This window comes from Puma concolor, chromosome D3 (genome assembly GCF_028749965.1).
Source record: "Puma concolor isolate L17-30 chromosome D3, mPumCon1.1.hap2, whole genome shotgun sequence".
NCBI classification, from domain to species: domain Eukaryota; kingdom Metazoa; phylum Chordata; class Mammalia; order Carnivora; family Felidae; genus Puma; species Puma concolor.
Window position 1 is genome coordinate 14,961,153 of NC_141678.1, and position 19,227 is coordinate 14,980,379.

Below are 19,227 nucleotides of genomic sequence, written 5' to 3' on the forward strand. Positions count from 1 at the left end.
CAATGCTTCTCGAATGAAAATGCATCCTTATGTACAATTGTTAGACTTTAATTTACACATCTAACACATACAGTATTAAGAGTTTGGAAGTCAGGATTATATACATTTCATTTAAACCTTGTTCTAAGAGCCCAGTGAAATTGGTAAAGAAATTATTAAAGTAGCTTTCCTGCCTTATAAAATATTTTGCATTAACTTTTCAACATAAAAACCACGAGCTGTTAAAAAAATTATTTACTTTCCTACTTTATCTAATTTCATTTTATGGACTAGAGTAGTCCCATAAATTATTACCTCATGGATAAGATATTTTTATACTTTAATAAGTAAATAACCTTATGTACTAAAACAAAACAAAAAAATTATAAAACAAGGCAAATGTGATCAAATCTTCTGACTCTTCTGTCTGTAAATTTGGTATAACATTCAAGAAATTGCTCTGCTTTCTATCCTATTTTCCCTTGCTGGGAAAGAAGAAAATTAGGACATGGCCTTGATCTTTTTTAAGATCTCTAGGATGAATAGGGTGCCATTTTGAGTAGCTTCATTTTGAAACACTGTTTTACAGGAATATCAATCACAAGCACAAACTACACCCATTTAACAAAAATAGCCTTCATTGTATTTAAAATTTTTGTTTAAAAGACTCTTCTGACAAGATTTTGATATTTTGTTTGCAGCTCAGCATTTACCTCACTTATCTAGAAGAAAAAAAAAACAATTTCTGAAAAAAATTCCCACTATTTATTTGTAGAATATCAAACTACAAATTAAAATAAATAGAGCACAGGAATCCAGTGATATTTGAGGTTGATTACTCTCAGCTGGACGTTGAGCTAAGGCCATAAATATTCACACGAAATTCAAGAAATAGTTTATTAACAACGTTTAGACACAAACCATATTTATAAGACGCTAAATGTAAAACAAAACACGAAGCTTACTCACAGTAGATCTTCTCAAATGCACGTCCTGCATCTCCAATCCGACATATTAAATACTTTAAAAATTCTTTATTTAGCTCCAACAGTAAGTTAAGATTGCCCCGGAGATGGCTCTCTTTAAAAAGCTGCCACTTTTTCATTAGGAAAAATAAAACTGAGCTCAGCTTAAGTTGTAAGAACACCACCACGCTATCAGCACCTTCATTCCGAGAAAGGAAGTTATTATAGACACAGTTTTATACATGAGGCTTAAAGAAAGTACTTCCTGGTCAGATAGCTAACGTTAACAGCATTACATTAATGTATACAGCTTTATGTTTTGACATTTTGGGAAGAAGTTTCTAAAAACTTTCCCTGACATTTTTTCCCCAGTCCCTACAAAAGAGGAAAACTCGCTCGAGCTAAACAAATCTTAGGTAAAAATCTATGAAATTCTATCAATACCTACCATTATGGTATCCTGTAAATATTAGAACTGCCCATTATTATTGATAATAATACTAGTGTAAGTTTTAATTACACTTATGTACTCTCCATTCCCCCTCTCCCCATGTGCTAGAGGAACATTTCAGGGGACGCAAGATTAGAAGGTAAAGAACTCAAAGAAGGACAACTCACCAATTCCTTGATAATGAGGAAGAGGAAAATAACCATTCACATTTTATTCCTCAAATTTAAAGATCATTCTCTTTTAAACATAAATTTAAAAACTTCAAGAAGCGTTGTACAGTCCTAATAAGGAACTGCAGATAAAAACAGCATGACCTGGGTGCTGCACATTACTATGGGTATTGCAAGCTGAAAGCATTTCCTGTTAGGACGCCCATTGGTTCCCACAGGTGCAAGTGCCTATGGGTGTTGCCGATTTACTCTTCCTTTTGCAAGTGAACCACTAAGGGAGATTTCAGGTTGGCACAATCAATGCTAAGAGCTGTTAGGGCAGAACTACCTTGGGCTAATTCAAGAGCCTCCCAAACCTGGTTGATTGTAAATGGACGATTAGCTAATTCAACAGGGCTGGAGAAAATTTACATCAACAGACTTTCATTATTTTTCTAAGATGTGCTATCATTAAGAATATATGTAACTTCACTCAACGAATATGTAAATTGCTTTCTCTGTACAAAGCACTGTTCTAGGCACCAGGAACACAATAATGAACAAAACAGGGGTGCCAGGGTGGCTCAGTCAGTTAAGCGTCCAACTTCGGCTCAGGTCATGATCTCACGGTTCGTGGATTCAAGCCATGCGTCAGGGTCTGTGCTGACAGCTCAGCACCTGGAGCCTGCTTCAGATTCTATATCTCCCTCTCTTGCTGCCCTTCCTCTACTTGTGCTCTCTCTCTCAAAAATAAACAAACACGAAAGTAATTATTAAAAAAAATAATGAACAAAACAAAGTCCTTGTGGTCATTCACACACTATCTAGTAGACTTTTGACAATTTCATATATGATGAGAAAATTCCCATAAAGTAAAAAAATTGTACAGATATTTGGAAAGTCAATGGTAGTGCTCGTTATTAAAAAATATTGTCACTAAGGCCACCACCTTAAACCTAGAGGAACTTTTCCAGAACCTAGTACATAAAAGTAGGATTCTTTATATTTTCAAGGTTTCAAAAAAGCCAGGTTGGAGGCAAAGGCATATGTTCCAGCAGGGAAAAGGAAAAACTTCTCACCATGAGTCACCAGTGACTAAGTACTTTTAATTCAGGCTTAAAACACATTTCAAATCGAATTACTTGTACATGCAGAAAACTGATAACCCCAAATCAATATCAGAAGCTCGATCTGACCAATTTTCAAGGTTAAAATTAGCACCTAAGACAAACAAAGTGAAGTGCTTTTAATGAGCTAATGCCCCTGTAATGAATTTTATTATAATTTTGGTCTTATTACCCTCTGACGCTTAAGAGGTATGCCAGCAAGCTTCCATTAGATTTTGTTATGATAAACAGTTTTCTTAGATTTTAGCCAGACTGAGACACAATCATATGGTGTGGTGGTAGGAATGGCTTTTGTTTGCGTTCAATAACACACAAATATATTAAAATCATGTCTGCTCAAAGACAAATGTAAAACCCAGAGACAGTAAAACATACAGGTAAACTCTACTCTTCCAAGCTATGCCTTACACTTCCTCAGGATTTTACTTCCTATATTTAAAAAAATTTTTTTTCAACGTTTATTTATTTTTGGGACAGAGAGAGAGCATGAACGGGGGAGGGGCAGAGAGAGAGGGAGACACAGAATCGGAAACAGGCTCCAGGCTCTGAGCCATCAGCCCAGAGCCCGACGCGGGGCTCGAACTCACAGACCGCGAGATCGTGACCTGGCTGAAGTCGGACGCTTAACCGACTGCGCCACCCAGGCGCCCCATTCCTATATTTAAAATAACAAAACTTTCTAAATTTTAGCCAACAAATTGGAGGAATTCCCAAAGACAAACTGATCTACTTAGTCATTGAACAAATATCTATTGAGCACCTACTACATGGTAGGCACTCTTCTACAGGCAGGGATATGGCAATGAACAAAATCAAAATCTCTGCTTTCATAGTCTACATTGTAGGGTAGAAAGATAAGATAAACAAAATACTTGGTATGTCAGAAGGTAGTAAGCACTGTGGAGAAGAATACAATATGGAAGGTAGACATAACAATAAGTATTTGCTCACAGTTGCAAATTATATCACAAAGGAACTTTGCTCTGGAAGAGCAGAGTATTAGATCTCTCCCAGACTCTACCTCCGACTCAAGTTGAACAACCCCCAACCGCCTTCTGTTGCAAATGAAAGGGAATCTTATTTTATTTGTTGCTAATACCCAGAGAAAGGAAAACAAACTTCCAAAGACAGGGAGTTAGAACTCATTTCTTATAGATGAAAACATCATCAGGAAACAAAAGTAACAAATCCTAAATACCCAGAGTCAAAGGTCACTTTAGGGAATATTATCAAGCTGCATATGAACATACAAGTTTCCAAATACTTGCTAGCACTGGCATTGACTTTACCAAGTGCCAGGGTCAGAAGTGAATTCTTCACTTAAGAATTATTTCTGGGGCGCCTGGGTGGCTCAGTCAGTTAAGTGTCCAACTCTTGATTTTGGCTCATGTCATGATCTCAAAGTTTGTGAGTTCGAGCCCTCTGTCAGGCTCTGGTGCTGACAGTGTGGAGCCTGCTTGGGATCTCTGTCTCCCTTTCTCTCTACCCCTTCTTGCTCTCTTTCTCTCTCAAGACAAACATTTAAAAAAGGAATTATTTCTGTTCTCTTCACCGGCAGCAATAATTATATTTAAATATTACTTTTGAACCTAAACTAAGTATTTAAATTTAATACAATTCAACAAATATTTATTGAGCAGATACTAGTTGCAAGATACTTGGTTAGATGTGTAAGACACTGTCCTTTTAAGATTAAAAAGGTGGACACCTAGAAAAGATAAGTATGAACCCTATCATATAAAATCAGAGAGAATATTAACGTAATAAGAAAATACACAAAGTACTTAAGGAATTTAAAGGGAAGAGTAGCAAGGAGGATGATCAGAAAAGCCCTCACGGAAGGTGACCTGAGAGGTAGGTCTGAAAAAGCAAAAGCAGAAGGCATTCTAGGGAGGAGAAATGTCAGCAACAAAAGACCTGAAGATGTCAAGTCAGTAAGTGCTCAGTTAGTAAGTAGGCTGGTCTGGTGGGGGCATAGGATACACGTGCTCTGGTGCGTGCGCGCGAGCACGCGCGCGCACACACACACACACACACACACACGGATTATGGAGCAATAGAAACTGAAAGACAGTTTGATAAATCTGGCCATGGGGAATTACTAAAGGTTTTGAACATGTGAATGACAAAATCAGAGCTGTGCTTTAGGGAGAGTGAGAGAGCCACAGTGTGTATCAGAAGGATGAAAAGGAGACTGGAAGACTGTCACAGCAGTCCTTCCCTAGCACCTTATGAAGGACCTCGTTAGTTCCTTCTTGGAACACTGAGAGGTATGAAGTGGAAAGTGTAGTGAGTTGAAAAATCAGATCTAGGTCACGGGGGTCAAGTCTGCACTGTCTGTCTGACCATGGGAAGTCATTTACCCTGTCTCAATCTCCCTATATGAGAATCTATTAATTATTCTTTTTGGAGTCAGGAGCCATCAGATTTAGCAACTGATTAGATGCTGGGAGTAGAGCAAAAACAACAAAAAAATTGTTTCGAGTGATTAAATGAACAGGCAGCTACCATTTATTAAACACTTTCATGTGCTTGTCAGTGTGCTTGGCGCTTTACGTAAACTGCTTCATTTATTCCTTTTAAGAAGACTGTGAAGTATGTATTCTTATTTGGCCGATGAGAGAATTGAGAGCTTTAAGACTTAAGTAACTTACCCAGGGTAAACCAGCTGGCATAGTGACAAAGCCAAAGTAGATGCCTAGGTCTCCCTGAGCGTGAGGCCCTTTCTCCTTCCAATGTATCATGCTGTTTCTTATGCGAGAGATAGATAATGCTAACATTCACTCACGTGTTCCAACTGAATCCCTGTCTCTTTCGGTGTGTAAGAAACAAAGTGTGAACGTAAACGTAATCTGCTAATTTGCTCATCATTAATCCATTCACTCATTCAACTCACATTTATAGAGCATCCTTCATACTTTGTGCCTGGTACTAAACTTGGAATGGGGAACTGCCTCGAAGTGCTCACTGGCTGCTAAAAGACAAGCAGGTGTCAACAAGGAACTGGTATGCAATGACAGAAGAGAACTTTTACACAAGAGACAATAGAAACGTAAGGGTACAGGAAGCATAATATTGTAATTTTGTATCTGTGCTATTAATTCTTGACCTAGATCATTTAAAAACTACATGTGGTTTTACACAAGAGACTCTTAAATACAGAGAACAAACTGAAGGTGGATGGTGGGGGGGGAGGGAAAGTGGGTGATGGGCATTGAGGAGGGCACTTGTTGCGATGAGCACTGGGTGTTGGATATAACCCAATTTGACAATAAGTTATATTTAAAAAATAAAATAAATGAAAACTATACGTGGTTTTTGCAAATATTTGAGTATTTACACACATACCCTTCAAAAAGTAAAGGTGAATGTTCACAACAGAATGGAAAATTGGCCATGAACTACGATTCTATTTTGTGTGTCTACTGCCAAACTACTTAGATTATTAGTTTATTTAAGAAAGCATTCTGGGGGCGCCTGGGTGGCTTGCTCGGTTAAGCGTCTGACTTCGGCTCAGGTCATGATCTCACGGTCCGTGAGTTCGAGCCCCGCGTCGGGCTCTGTGCTGACAGCTCAGAGCCTGGAGCCTGTTTCAGATTCTGTGTCTCCCTCTCTCTCTGCCCTTCCCCCATTCATGCTCTGTCTCTCTCTGTCTCAAAAATAAATAAACGTTAAAAAAAAAAATTTAAGAAAGCATTCTGCCTTGGTTAGTGACATCTATTGTAATGGGTAAACAAAATCTATTTGAATTGTCCTGAGCCTTGATTGTTGTGGACATAAGCCAGTGTCATTAGAAGCTAAAACATATGAAAATAAATGCATAATGCCCAGACTCTTACTTTGATCTGGAAATAAAGGTTTATCCCATTGTCCATCAGAAATGGTGGATGGAAATAAAACTGAAATCTTCCAGTGGGCACTTTGATAATTCACTATAATATTAAATGTAACAAAATGTACATCGTGTGGTTGAATTTTCTATCCATTATTTCACTGAGGCTACAGGTGAAGTGGAAAGGGTCCCAAAGACTAGACTCCAGCATGTCAATTCTTGGTATTAGTACCTAATGCTACATGGGCCACACCTCTTTGTTTAATGGGAACAGGTTTTCCTAGGAATAAAATGTCCATTCCGAGGCATATTCTCTTTCTCACTCGCTCTGGGGATGAAAAATGTGTCTGTGTGGAATAGCTGACAATGGACAGGAGGTTGATCTGTGTTAACAAATCAAGAAACGGGACCCTACATCATTCTCTTGTAAGGTAGAAATAATTGAGATGCGATGTCTTTATCAAATCTCAGGTCAGATGGGAAAAAAACAAACACGTTAGGTTGATTTATAAAATGTTTAGGTAAGGGGCGCCTGGTGGCTCAGTGAGTTGAGCATACAACTTCAGCTAACGTTGTGATCGCTCAGTTCATGAGTTCGAGCCTCATGTCGGGCTCTGTGTTGGCTGCTTGGAGCCTGGAGCCTGCTTCAGATTCTGTGTCTCCCTCTCTCTCTGCCCTCCCCCACTCACGCTCTGTCTCTGTCTCTCTCTAAAATAATTAACATTAAAAAAATTTTCAGGTAAATTTAACATAAAGCTGGAATGATAATTTATCAATGTAATCCCTGTTGGTTATCCTAAAAATTCTAAATAGTTGTTGCTTTTAATTCGATGCCTATAGCTTAGAAAGGAGTTAGATCACATTTTGGCCCATAAACTCAATATATCTTTAATGATAGCTAGACTGATAGATACCACTTGTTTTTTTTTTCTCAGTCTGAGTTTACTAAACGGTAACAAATTTTTAATATATTCTCATAAATAACAAAGCAACCAATTAAATGGATGATAAAGCTAAATAATCACAACCTAAACTCCCTAAGCTCAAATGCAACTGCACAGTATCTCACAACTCAAAAATACTAATTCAAAACTGTCCTCTCTGGTTGACGGGATCATGGAAGATGAGCTCATTGAATCTCATTGAAGACTGAAAAGAAGTCTTCCTCTAGGGGAGTCACAAAAAAAACTTTTAGAGAGAAACTTTCTTTCTGCCTGTCAATCTGTTTTCTTTTTGCAGGGAGGGAAGAAACAAAGACCAGAGGAAAAGATTATGAAGGAAAGAGGCTTTTAACTGAGACTCTAAAATAAAAGTATCAATAGTTTTCATTCTCCTGTGCTACTGAAACCAACAAATATGAACACCGGCAAGCAATGAGAATTTTTCAGGTTGGCTTAAACATGAAAACAAATTAGATATCAAGGCAGACTCTGAGATGACGATGGTTTGACTGTGTACTCTCAAGTGGTAAAGAAAAGTGTAAAGTGGGTATTGTACTTAGTGGGTAGTCCTTGAATCCTGACAAAGAGTAAGAACAGTTCGAGAACTGCAGACCAACAAGGACTTGAGTTATGTGGTTGCTATAACCACAGTTCATATGGAAGTGGAAGGCTCCTTCTTAATTTCTTCTTTTCAGTACATGTGTATTTTTAATTTTTATTTATTTCTTTTTATCTCAGAGAAAGCGAGAGCGCGTGAGCTGGGGAGAGAGACAGAGATGGGCAGGGGGAGACAGACGGAGAGACTCTTAAGCAGGATCCACACTCAGCGTGGATCCCACGACCCTGGGATCATGACCTGAGTCAAAATCAAGAGTCAGATGCTCAACTGACCGAGCCACCCAGGTGCCCCTAATTGAAAAGAAACAGTATAAATGAACATAGGTGTAATGACTTCACATATTTATAGTTTCTCATAGTTTTATTTTGTGAAATTAATGAAAATAAATTCCCACAGAATTCCTACCCACCCACTCATCACCCCAAGGAATAAAAAGTCACTATAGGCCCTTTCTATCACTAAAAACTCTGTTACAATGAATCTCTCTTTGAGGTTTCTGGATCAGCACCATAATGTAATGTGGCTGAAATGACTGCTTTGGTCATCACTCAGGGGAGTATCAGAACACTTTCTTCTCTTATAAGGAATTAAATGTTTTGTCTTAAGAGGCTACCATTTGTACCAGTCAGAAATGAGCTAACAAGTATGATCAAAGAGCTTATCTGCGCAGACATTTCTATTACTTTGTAGAATTATTGGTACTGAGATTCCCAGTCCTTCCACAGACCATGTCATAAGTTATGTGCGCTACATAATGAAGACATTGCCCCTTGTAAATAACCTCTTGCATTAACGAACTTTATTTTTTACTTGAATTTGGCTGAGGGTTCTGGAGAAATAAATTTAACATGAAATAATCCTACTTAACACACCTTAGGTCCTCTATTTACTATCACCCTGATGACAGTGACTTCAGTAATTTCTGGCTTGGATTTAAATAGGCAGTTCTATGTAAGCCTTCTCCATTATGTCTTTGGGAAATAAGGTCTTCCCCCTCCATTGAAACAGCCAATTATTACACACAGCAAAAGCTTCCTTTTTAAAAAAAAATTTTTTTTAGTGTTTATTTATTTTTGAGAGAGAGAGAACGCGCGGGCGTGAGCACACGCATGAGAGCGAGTGGGGGAGGGGCAGAGAGAGAGAGAGAGACAGACAGACAGACAAAATCTGAAACAGGCTCCAGGCTCTGAGCTGTCAGCACAGAGCCTGACGCGGCGCTCGAACTCAGGATGGACAAGATCATGAGCTGAGCTGAAGTCTGACGCTTAACCGGCTGAGCCACCCAGGTGCCCCTGAACGCTTCTAATAAGACATATTCTAAACCAGAAACAAAGAAAATATCTAACCGTGAGATGATAATGACATTCCCCATTATTTCCCCCAAACCATCCCGTTTCTAAGTCTGCTCCTGTAAAAACAGAAATCAGTCGCAAAGAGAAGGGGTGAGGAGGAACAACACCCAGAGAAAAAGATTAAAAATTTCAAATGCCAAACTACTGGGTACAACTGTAACAAGTCGTGTGCGTTCAAGGGAACACGTGAAAGGCAGTCAGGGCAGTATTTACATAGCCAAAGTATTGTGAACGACTAGCCTGGTCATTAGTTTAACTTTCACATCCGTCAAAGTAGGAGGCTGCCCCCCAATTTCGACCCCCTCTGGCTCTTGGCTATTGGTTTCAGCATGTTAATAGGTACGCCCTTGCCTCCTACCAGGGCAGTTTCTGGTTTAAATAGGCTTATCTCTCTCCTTAGCTAGTCCTGGAACTGTGCCTGAAGCTCAGTCTTGGTGGCTTTTTCTGGATGAGAAATCTCATTGCAAAGTGCCGTTAGCTTAGCGACTCCAATACCTCGTTTCAAAATTTAGTTTGACCTTCCCACTGCCTCCAGCACAGCAAAGTTAAACAGTCAAAACTTAGTGTCTGGTTCCTTTGAACCTGCATTGTAAACAGTGATACCAAAGTGCTGCTAAACCTAAAAACGTTTCCTCCTCCTTGAGCTAAAATGAGACATGCAGGGTCTATCACCATCACCATCCCACACGGGGCTCCAAAAGGATCCCTTTCCCTTTCAACTGGTTGGTAGTGAGTTGGAGAAGCCCTCTCCAACTTTTCATGTCCTGGTTTTAAGGTTACCAAGGTCAGGGAGCCCCTCGCTTTCAAGGCATCCACGCCAAGCTCGGAGAAACAAATGGGAAGCCAAGGGGCCAACGAGAGGTCGGGCCGGCGGCCTCTGGCTCTCACCAACATCTGTGCGCTTCTGCCAGACCCTCCGGCCCTTGCGTTCTACTTGGGAGAGGTGTCATTACATAATCCCTGCTCCACGGACTCACTAGGGCTCGGGCTGTCCCACGTCTCACTGAGACACCACCCTCGAGGAGGTCGGCTGACTGCAGACCCTGCGGGTGGCACGCGTCCCCTCGCTCTGCGCTGCCCGCAGTCCCTGACTCAGCGCGGCGACCCCGACCCAGGCTCGCTCCCCTCTCCCACGTCCACTCGCGCGCTCCGAAGCCCGTCTCTGGGTCCTCCTCACACCCGCCGTCCCGGCCCCTCCCGGGGGTCTCTCCCGTCAGACCTGCTTTTGCAAGCCCTCTCGGGAGCCCCTCCCCCCTCCCCAGACCCTCCGTCCCGGCCCCTCTAGGGGGTCCCTTCCATCAAACCTGCTTTTGTAAGCCCTCTCGGGGACACCCCCCCCAGGCCCTCTGTCCCGGCCCCTCTCGGGGGTCCCTCCCGTCAGACCCGCTGCCCCAAGCCCTCTCGGAGACACCCCCCCCCCCCAGGCCCTCTGTCCCGGCCCCTCTCGGGGGTCCCTCCCGTCAGACCTGCTGCCCCAAGCCCTCTCGGGGACACCCCCCCCAGGCCCTCTGTCCCGGCCCCTCTCGGAGGTCCCTCCCGTCAGACCCGCTGCCCCAAGCCCTCTCGGGGACCCCCCCCCCCACCGGACCCGCTGTCCCAAGCAGTCTCGGGGTTCCCCTGAGACCCGCTGTCCCGGCCCCTCTAGGGGGTCCCTTCCATCAAACCTGCTTTTGTAAGCCCTCTCGGAGACACCCCCCCCCCCCAGGCCCCCTGTCCCAGCCCCTCCCGGGGGTCCCTCCCGTCAGACCTGCTGTCCCAAGTCCTCTCGGGAGCCCTCCCACCCCCCGCCCCCAGACCCTCTGTCCCGACCCCTCTCGGGGGTCCCTCCCATCACACCCGCTGCCCCAAGCCCTCTCGGGGACCCCCCCCACCAGACCCGCTGTCCCAAGCAGTCTCGGGGTTCCCCTGAGACCCGCTGTCCCGGCCCCTCTCGGAGTCCCCTCCCTTCACACCCGAGGTCCCAAGCCCTCTGGGGGACCCCCCCTCCACTGGACCCGCTGTCCCAAGCCCTCTCGGGGTCCCCGCTGAGACCCGCGCTGCGCGCTCCTCTCCGAGTCCCCTCTCCCCAGTCCCGACAAACCCGCTCCCGAACTCTCCTCGCTCGAGTCCTCCCGACCTCACTCCGCCCAGGGTCCCCTCACCTCGGCTCACTCTGTCACCGTCCCGCGCCCCGGTGCTCTCACCTCAGACCTGCTGTCACCACTCCCGGGCCCGGCGTCGCCACCGCCGCTTCCTCTCGCACACTTGTTCCCGAGTCGCTCTTCTGCCGCTCGTCCCCCGGAGGATCCCCGGGTCGCGCCGCTCAGTGCCGGGTACGGCCGCGCGGACCTCCGCCCGCGGTCTCGGTGTCTGGTCCCACTCTTGTCACGCAGGACCCCGCCGCCGTCGCCGCCGGGCGCCACACGGACCCTCCCGCGGCTGCCGCTGCTGCTGTCCGAGGTGCGGCTCCTGCCAGGGGTGGCCAATCGCACCCGACTGCGCAGAGCGCGCTCCGCCCCGCGGTCTCAGTCCGCCCGCCCCCTGCCCCCGACCACGCCCCCAGCTTGGCTCCGATAGGCTCTCTACTGACCTCCCCTGACCGCGGGGCCCAGGTCCCGGGCCGGATATAGGTACTTGATTGGAGGTGCCTGGGTGGCCGAGCGGTCGATGGCGCCTGAGGATTGGCGGAGCTGGCGGTGGGCGGGGCGGAGCGGGGCGGGGTTTCCTCAGACGCGGAAGACCTCGCAACTTCAGTTACCCTGCTGGCCCGCCTGGGGTGCGGTCAACCTTGTTTGTGCTGGCTGGGGTCAAAGTTCATGGCACTCCTCTGCGCCTTTGCTTTTCTTGGGAGTCTCCCAGAGGCCAAGGACCCCTGGGATTCCCAGGAACCACCAGGGAAGAGCCTTTGAGGAGGTCCTCTTTCTTCCATTATTGCTCAGCTTCCTAAGAAATTCTGCCATTGGTTAATATTAACATTTATTCACCCAGGACTTGTAAATAGTTCCTGGATTTAAATTGTTTTCATATCCTTGGCAAGGGAGTTGCCCTTATGTTGCGTTCGACAGACGTCAGTTTAAAGCTGTTGGGAAAAAAAAAATCTTTATACTGGATGTATACTGTGAGCAAGTAAGCATTCAATACTGATGGGGCCCATTTTGGGAGGTATGAGGACAAAACTTTAGAAATAATCAGTTTGTGGGTTTCGATAATCGTTTTGACTGGGAACAGGAACTGCGCGGTAGGCTTCAGCAAGCTTAGCATATTCGTTTTCAGGGCCACATGTTTTAATGATTCCGTGTGAACTAATGGTCAAAGTGCAACCTGTGGTAATCACAGACTCCTTTCACCTGCCGGGGGTAAAAGTGCATCGTGCTACTTGGAGCCGTTCTTTATATTTTTTGAAGCTGGATATGTTGATTAAATCGATACGGCTAACTGAAAACCGCTACCTTAACTCATAAACCCCAAAGTGTATGGACTTTGACAATTCAGCATTTTGTGAAGAAATTGTTTCATTTCAGGAACAATTTGATCCTAAGCGTTGTCAGATGTATACAGGACTTTGTTCTCAGGAAACTCGCCAACATAACTCTTTTTTGACTTTCACTCCTGACAAAATTTGTGTTCTAAACACTGTACAGATTTTCCCTAGTGTTTTAAAATCATACTCCATTCCAATTACCATGCTCCCCTTTAAATTGGGATGCTGGGATATACAGAGAGGGCCTGTGGAAAGGAGGCTGGCAAGACTCCGTTTAAGATGAATTCTGAAGTAGGTGCCTCCTGATCAGTGTGACTGGCATTTTGGAAATGCCAAAAATGCATGGTGGTTCTGAGGGAACTTGATTTTTCAGGCCTAGAGAAACTGTCCAAAATTATTTAACTTATAAATGTTAGGTAAGACTAAAGTCATGAGAACTTTTTCTTCTCTTAAAGAGTATATGTTAAGAGCTCATCCTACCAATTCTACAGTTAGCAAAATGGATTGAAAAAATGGAGTGAGATTTCACTACCAGTGTTCAGTTGTGTCTATCAGTATAAAAAAAGAAATGCACGACCATTAGCAGATGTTATTTGCAATCAAGAAGATAGAAAACATAAGATAAATATTCCAGTGTCCTGAAACCAATTAGCAATGAAGTCAAATCTTTTTTTTCTTTTTTTTTGATTCATTATATCAGTGAACTCTAATTTCTAAAATGTTGGTGCTTTTTCTGGTTTATGATTATTGCTACTGATGGAAACCTAAGTTGCTCAATATAGTTGATTACAAATAATTTAGATGTGATCTAAAATAAAAATAGACTATGACTTCATCCTTTGGACAAGAGACAGTTCTAAAAACCTAGTTTAAATATAGATGGCGGATATATAGTGAGCCCTGAGAATGACTTTTATTTAGAAGGAGCTTCAGAAGATCTCTGAAGTCATGGAAAGACACTGCAACATTCTATTTTAGAAATTCTGGAGTTTTCTTGGGAGGAAAAATCTACAACAGAGCTAAGATTTTCATTAAGGTAGGAAATAAGAAATGTCAAAATAAATAGGATGAGAATACATTTTTTTCACTTTGAGGACACTCTTTAGGGTCCCATTCAGAGATGAATTTGGTCACAAGGGAGCTGAGAATCAGGATATGGGATTCCATCCTGGGTTTTACATCTGCGTTCAACCTGACTACTTGTAAGTTACTTATTCTTTAGAGACTTGGGTGTAACATAAGGGGCAGGGTTACTTTGTACAAATAAACATCTCTGGGCCGGCTTCTTTAACCATTTTCCTGCTACCCACAACTAGACAAAGGACATCCTAAATTTGTTCATTAAGCAAAGCTTATAACACAGTATCTCCTACTCAGAAGGAATCACACCAATTAATTCAAGCAGGTATTCAGCTGTCTTTGTTTTCTAAGTTTCCACACATCATGTTCCTTACGTTAGCCTAATTAACTTCCTGCAGGCAAATGTTCCACTTGCTCAGTTGAGAATTGGTTAGCAAGTCATTGGACGGGGAAAAGAACCTTTTAAAAAATTAATATTCTAAGAAATTGAGGCAGCAGTAATGTACAGACATACCGTGCTTGGGTGTGCTCGTGTAAACAAGGCAGCCTGGACGCTGCCACTTTTTAGGCAAACGTTCTTTCCTCATCTGTAAAATCGGGAGAATACCTTATTGAGCATACCCACACAAACAGAAAGAACTCCTACAGACTGGGAAAACACCATTTTGCTGACCCCAGGATGGAATATCAGCATCCTTGTCTTTTAGTTCTCTTTTAATAAAGCTCCAATTAGGGGAGGAGCTAGGCGGGGGGGGGGGGGGGGGCGGATGATCACGAAAATTCTAGATGTCAACGTTTCTCGACCTATAAATGGGATGGTTCACGTCCTTCACCTGTTTCAATTAAAGAGACCACCTCCACCTGACAAGAGGTTTCAACCCTTCTGTCTCTCAGGTCGCAGAGGACCCTCGCTTTAGGTTTGGCTCCTTGCGCCGCCTGGCGGCTACTTCTGGAAACAGAGCGCCTTCCAGCTTCGGGGTCCTGTCTGCGGCAGGCCTGTCCAAGGATTTGCCTAATTCTAGAGAACTTGTCTCCGCCCCTCCCCACTACCCAGTGAGGATTTTAGGACGGCGATGAAAGGGCTGAGGTTAAGGCGAAGGGGGCAGCCCGTCCACCCCCTCAAGGATGATGGAGTCAGGCGGTTCTCGGACAGCTTGCGACCCGGAAGTCACCGCCGGCGCGAGGTCCCCGTTGCCGAGCGCGGGTGCGCGGGGCGGAGCTTGGCGGAGACGGGGAAGGGGTCGCCGCGGCTGCCGCTCTTCGAGTTGGCGGCTCCCTCGGGGGCCGGTAGGCGGGCGTCGAGTCGGCAGGGCGCGCGGCTGCGGTCCCCGGGTGACACGCTCAGCAGCGGCCAGTGGCGACATGAGTGCCGCGGGGCTGTTGGCTCCGGCTCCGGCCCCGGCTGGAGCGCCGCCGGCCCCGGAGTACTACCCGGAGGAGGACGAAGAGCTGGAGAGCGCCGAGGACGACGAGCGCAGCTGCCGGGGCCGAGAGTCCGACGAAGGTGCGTCCTCCGGCTGGCTCAGCAGCCCGCGGCGGGCGTGGGACCGCTGCGGGGGTGGGTGGGGTGCACGGGAGAGGGGCGGGGCGACCTCCGGGGCTGGGGGAGGTGAAGGGGCCGCCGGGAGGAAGTTCCCCCCACCTGCGCTGGGGTAGAGGCCGTGGTGGAGACCTCGTACCCTGACAGTTATGGGACCCCGGGCACCTGGGGAGCTGGTGTCAGAGCTGGAGGTCCATTTAAGACTCTGCTCCTCTTCTTCCGACCGCCTCTGGTGAGCCTCAAGTCTTTACTGGTGGGAATGAGGAAGACTTCCGTGGGGTACCTTGAGCTGCCCTGCGCATTTTAGTTCCCGAGAGACCACAGCAAAGCCCAGTTGGGCTTCCAGGTTCCCAAGTTGCTCCCTCCGACGCTCCACCCTCGGGGAAACGCTTTAGCCAGCCCTCCTTTGGGTCGCGCAGTGCAGGTTGAGAGTCCAGTTTGCTTAAAAGAACGGGACTTGGAATCCGCCGGATTTTAGGTGTAAATTTGGCTCACGGAACCCAGCTTTGTAACCTAAAAGGACTGACTTAAGCTTTCCGCCTCAGTTTCTCCAGCTGTAACGGGGCTTCCTATTGTAGGTGTGAGGATTAAAGGAAATCTGTGCATAAAGTACTTGGCCTGGTACTTGGTGGGCGTTTTCATCACTGGGGACGCAGGCACAGGTGTAAGTGGGGATTTGCTTGATGGTGCCCAGGTGGTGTTGTGTTTTCAGTTCCATGCTCTTTTGCATTATCATTACTGCTTCTCAGAGCCTTGCTTTTCAAACGGGGCTTTGCGCTTCGGTAAGTGTGAGGAAGACTGTTTTGGAGGGAATTGAAGAAGGACGTCCTGGAGGAGAAAGGGGAACAAAAGAAAGAGGACAAGGGAGAAAAAAGAGACCGTCGTATGGGTGGAATATTCTGGCACCAAACAGGGCTGTGGAGCAAAAGGTTGAACCAGCTGTCTGGAATGAGGAATGTGTTTTATTCATCTCACTGTGCCGCATGCCAACTACAGTGGCTGGCATATGACAGGAATTCCGTGAAGGTCTCTTGACGGAAAGAGTGGAGAATGCTTTGTGGAGAGTTGGATGGGCAGCGGCCTTAAAAAAGGCAGCGACATGTGCAGGTAATACAGTTGAAGCAACTAATTGCGTTTACTTAAACTACATTTGAAGAAGGGCCTTAAGGAGAGATTTTGAATGTGAATCACTTGTAACTGCTGTTAAGGCCCACAAGGGGGAGCAGTGAAGCCAGAATTGATTTTCCCCCTCAAATAGGACTGTTGAAATTATTTAGACAGTTCACTACTTATTCTAAGAACAGTGTTTAATATGTTCTGAAGCAGTTTCTGTTGTTTATCTTGTCTCCTTTCTTTTCCCTTTAGCTGTGACTTTGAAAATAGTTAAGTTCTTAGAGTTGAGTTGGTTGGTTTGTGTTCTCTTTTGTATATATGTGATGTGAAATGTGTTACAGGGCTCACACCAGGCATAGACCAGAAGAGCGTGTACTTACTAGGTTGGAGTACTGAGCAAGGCCTGGCTGCCTGTAGTTTTCCCATCTGACACATCTCCTTTTCCTGGCCTGCCAGTGTGGCTTCTGCAGAAGTAGCAGACTTGACCGTGACTGCCAACATCCGATGCACCCTGTTCTCTGGTTGCACTTCGCATAAAGGCAGCTCTTTGCGTAAATCCGGCCATGTATACGTTGGAAATGGTATTTTCTTTCCTGAAGTAACTAATATTTTCCACTGATGGTTTCTTGCAGGCCTGCATCCATTTTATAGAAGTTTAAGTGTTACTGTGTCAGGTGATGCCAACTCTATGAACTGATTTTAACAAGCTTTTCTTCCTTGGTTTTACTTAGACACTGAGGACGCTAGTGAAACTGACCTGGCAAAGCATGATGAAGAAGACTATGTAGAAATGAAGGAACAGTGAGTATGGATCTTTTATTTCTTGTTTGGAATACAGAACTGACCAGGAAATCTTTATAGTGATGTTGCGTATGGTTTTGACCATAGAGCTTCCAAAGACTGTGTGTATGTGTGTGCACATGTGCGTGTGCAATTTCCCCCTCTAAATTTGTTATATTTAATCAGTCCTCCTGTTAAAAGAATCTTTTGCGGGTTGGAAGAATCTTGGGGATGGGCCATGTAGCAGGAGAGAATGTTTTCTACGTCTTCATTTTTTTTCGTTTAAAAAAATTTTTGTTTTTGAGGGTAGGGGGAGGAGCAGAGAGAGAGGGAGACACAGAATCCGAAGCAGGCTCCAGGGTCTGAGCTGTCGGCACAGAGCCCGACGTGGGGCTCGACCCCACGAACCGTGAGATCATGGCTTGAGCTGAAGTTGGATGCTTAACCGACTGAGCCACCCAGGCTCCCCTTTTTGTTTTTTTTAAATGTGAAAACCATAACTCAGCATCAAGGGTGTGTCCTGTTTATTCCACCTAGAGCTGAAGGTGTGCTGGGTGCCGGGAGAGCATGGCCCCTGACTCCTGCTCCAGTGCTCTTTCCACTTGTCCCACATCCACACTCAAGCCTTCTCTAAATGTGCCCAGAGAAACTGAAAACACTCGTTTTAATGTAAACACAGATGGAAGACTGTATAAAATATATCCCATAAGTATTTGTTGAATGTATTTTGAGGATCTTGATTTGACTTTAGATTCTTAATCTTTAAACCGGATGATCCACATTCTTTTTTTTTTATAGGTCCTATTTGCAAATGGTTCGTGACCATCATCTGGATTCTGTTACCCTTTTCACGCTTTGGAACCCAAAGGGGTAGCTCAGCTAAATTCCACCCACCCATGCTGAATAAAGAAGGATTACTTTTTTTTTTATTGTTTGTTTATTTTGAGAGACCACGTGGGCTGTGCTTGCTTTTTATTTTTATTCTTTCCAGGCTTTTTACCGATTTATTTTGAATCATTTTCACCTTAAACCATTTCAGTCAGTTCAGTGTACCTTTTCCCGAATCTGCATTTATTTTGCTTTTCAGTCTGTTAATATTCCCTTTCAAAGATGGATTCAGAACTCAAAGGCATTGTTAACTGCACTCTGCGGTGGAAAATTTAGTACGCTGGGCTCCAAATACTTCGTGCAGTTTACGCATTTGTTTCCTCTCCTGTACTCACCATATTTAAGCATTCTTTTGAGACCATATTTTAATTCAGTGTGCCCCTTAATATTGGATATAGGGGGTGCCTCAGTCAGTTTAGCGTCCGACTTCAGCTCAGGTCCTGATCTTACAGTTTGTGAGTTTGAGCCCCACGTCAGGGTCACTGCTGTCAACTTGGAGCCTGCTTTGCATCCCCTATCCCCCACTCCATCCCTTTCTTTCTGGCTCATGCTCTCTCTCGAAAATGAACATTTGGAATATATTGGATACACAAACGTTTTTGATTAAAATTTAATGCCTTGTATGATTCAAGGTGAGCCTTGAGAGTGCATCAGAATTCTCCTGGATCTTTTGATCAGCTCTCCTGTGGAATTCCTAGATTGTGTTTCACTCTTCCCCCAACCTATACAAATAGTGGGGTTGTATTTACAGCCCTCACTTGAGCAGTCAAAAAGCTAGTGTGCTGCTTCTCTTGGACAGTTCATGTTGCAAATCTTATTTTTGTCAGTGTCAAAGTGGGGGTGTTTTTCAGATAGAAGCAAAAATACTAAAATATGATTTACTTGTGGAATCCACCATTCAAACAGACTTGGCGGAGTGAATAATTGCCTATAATCCATTCGGTGTGAGGG

General features: G+C 44.6%; 2 protein-coding genes across 7 annotated transcripts in view; one reads left to right on the forward strand and one right to left on the reverse strand.

Moving 5' to 3' along the window:
- The window catches only part of TAOK3 (TAO kinase 3), a 180,886-nt gene extending 169,007 nt beyond the window's left edge, over nt 1-11,879 (reverse strand). The window contains exon 1 of one of the 3 annotated variants that reach the window (XM_025933299.2): nt 11,599-11,879. The gene's annotated coding sequence lies outside the window, so the exon portion shown is untranslated. Of the gene's footprint in view, nt 1-948; nt 1,454-1,562; nt 2,408-11,598 lie in introns of those variants that run through there. The other 2 variants (XM_086681802.1, XM_086681801.1) reach the window with 2 other exon arrangements.
- Nucleotides 11,880-15,136: 3,257 nt separating this feature from the next.
- Nucleotides 15,137-19,227, forward strand: part of SUDS3 (SIN3A corepressor complex component SDS3) — a 149,644-nt gene continuing 145,553 nt past the window's right edge. For 2 of the 4 annotated variants that reach the window (XM_086681804.1, XM_086681805.1), the window contains exons 1-2: nt 15,137-15,459; nt 17,340-17,409. In XM_086681804.1, coding sequence (XP_086537930.1) covers nt 15,318-15,459; nt 17,340-17,409 — 212 coding nt within the window. In that variant the 5' untranslated portion in view covers nt 15,137-15,317. Of the gene's footprint in view, nt 15,460-15,599; nt 15,728-17,339; nt 17,410-19,227 lie in introns of those variants that run through there. The other 2 variants (XM_025933295.2, XM_086681806.1) reach the window with 2 other exon arrangements.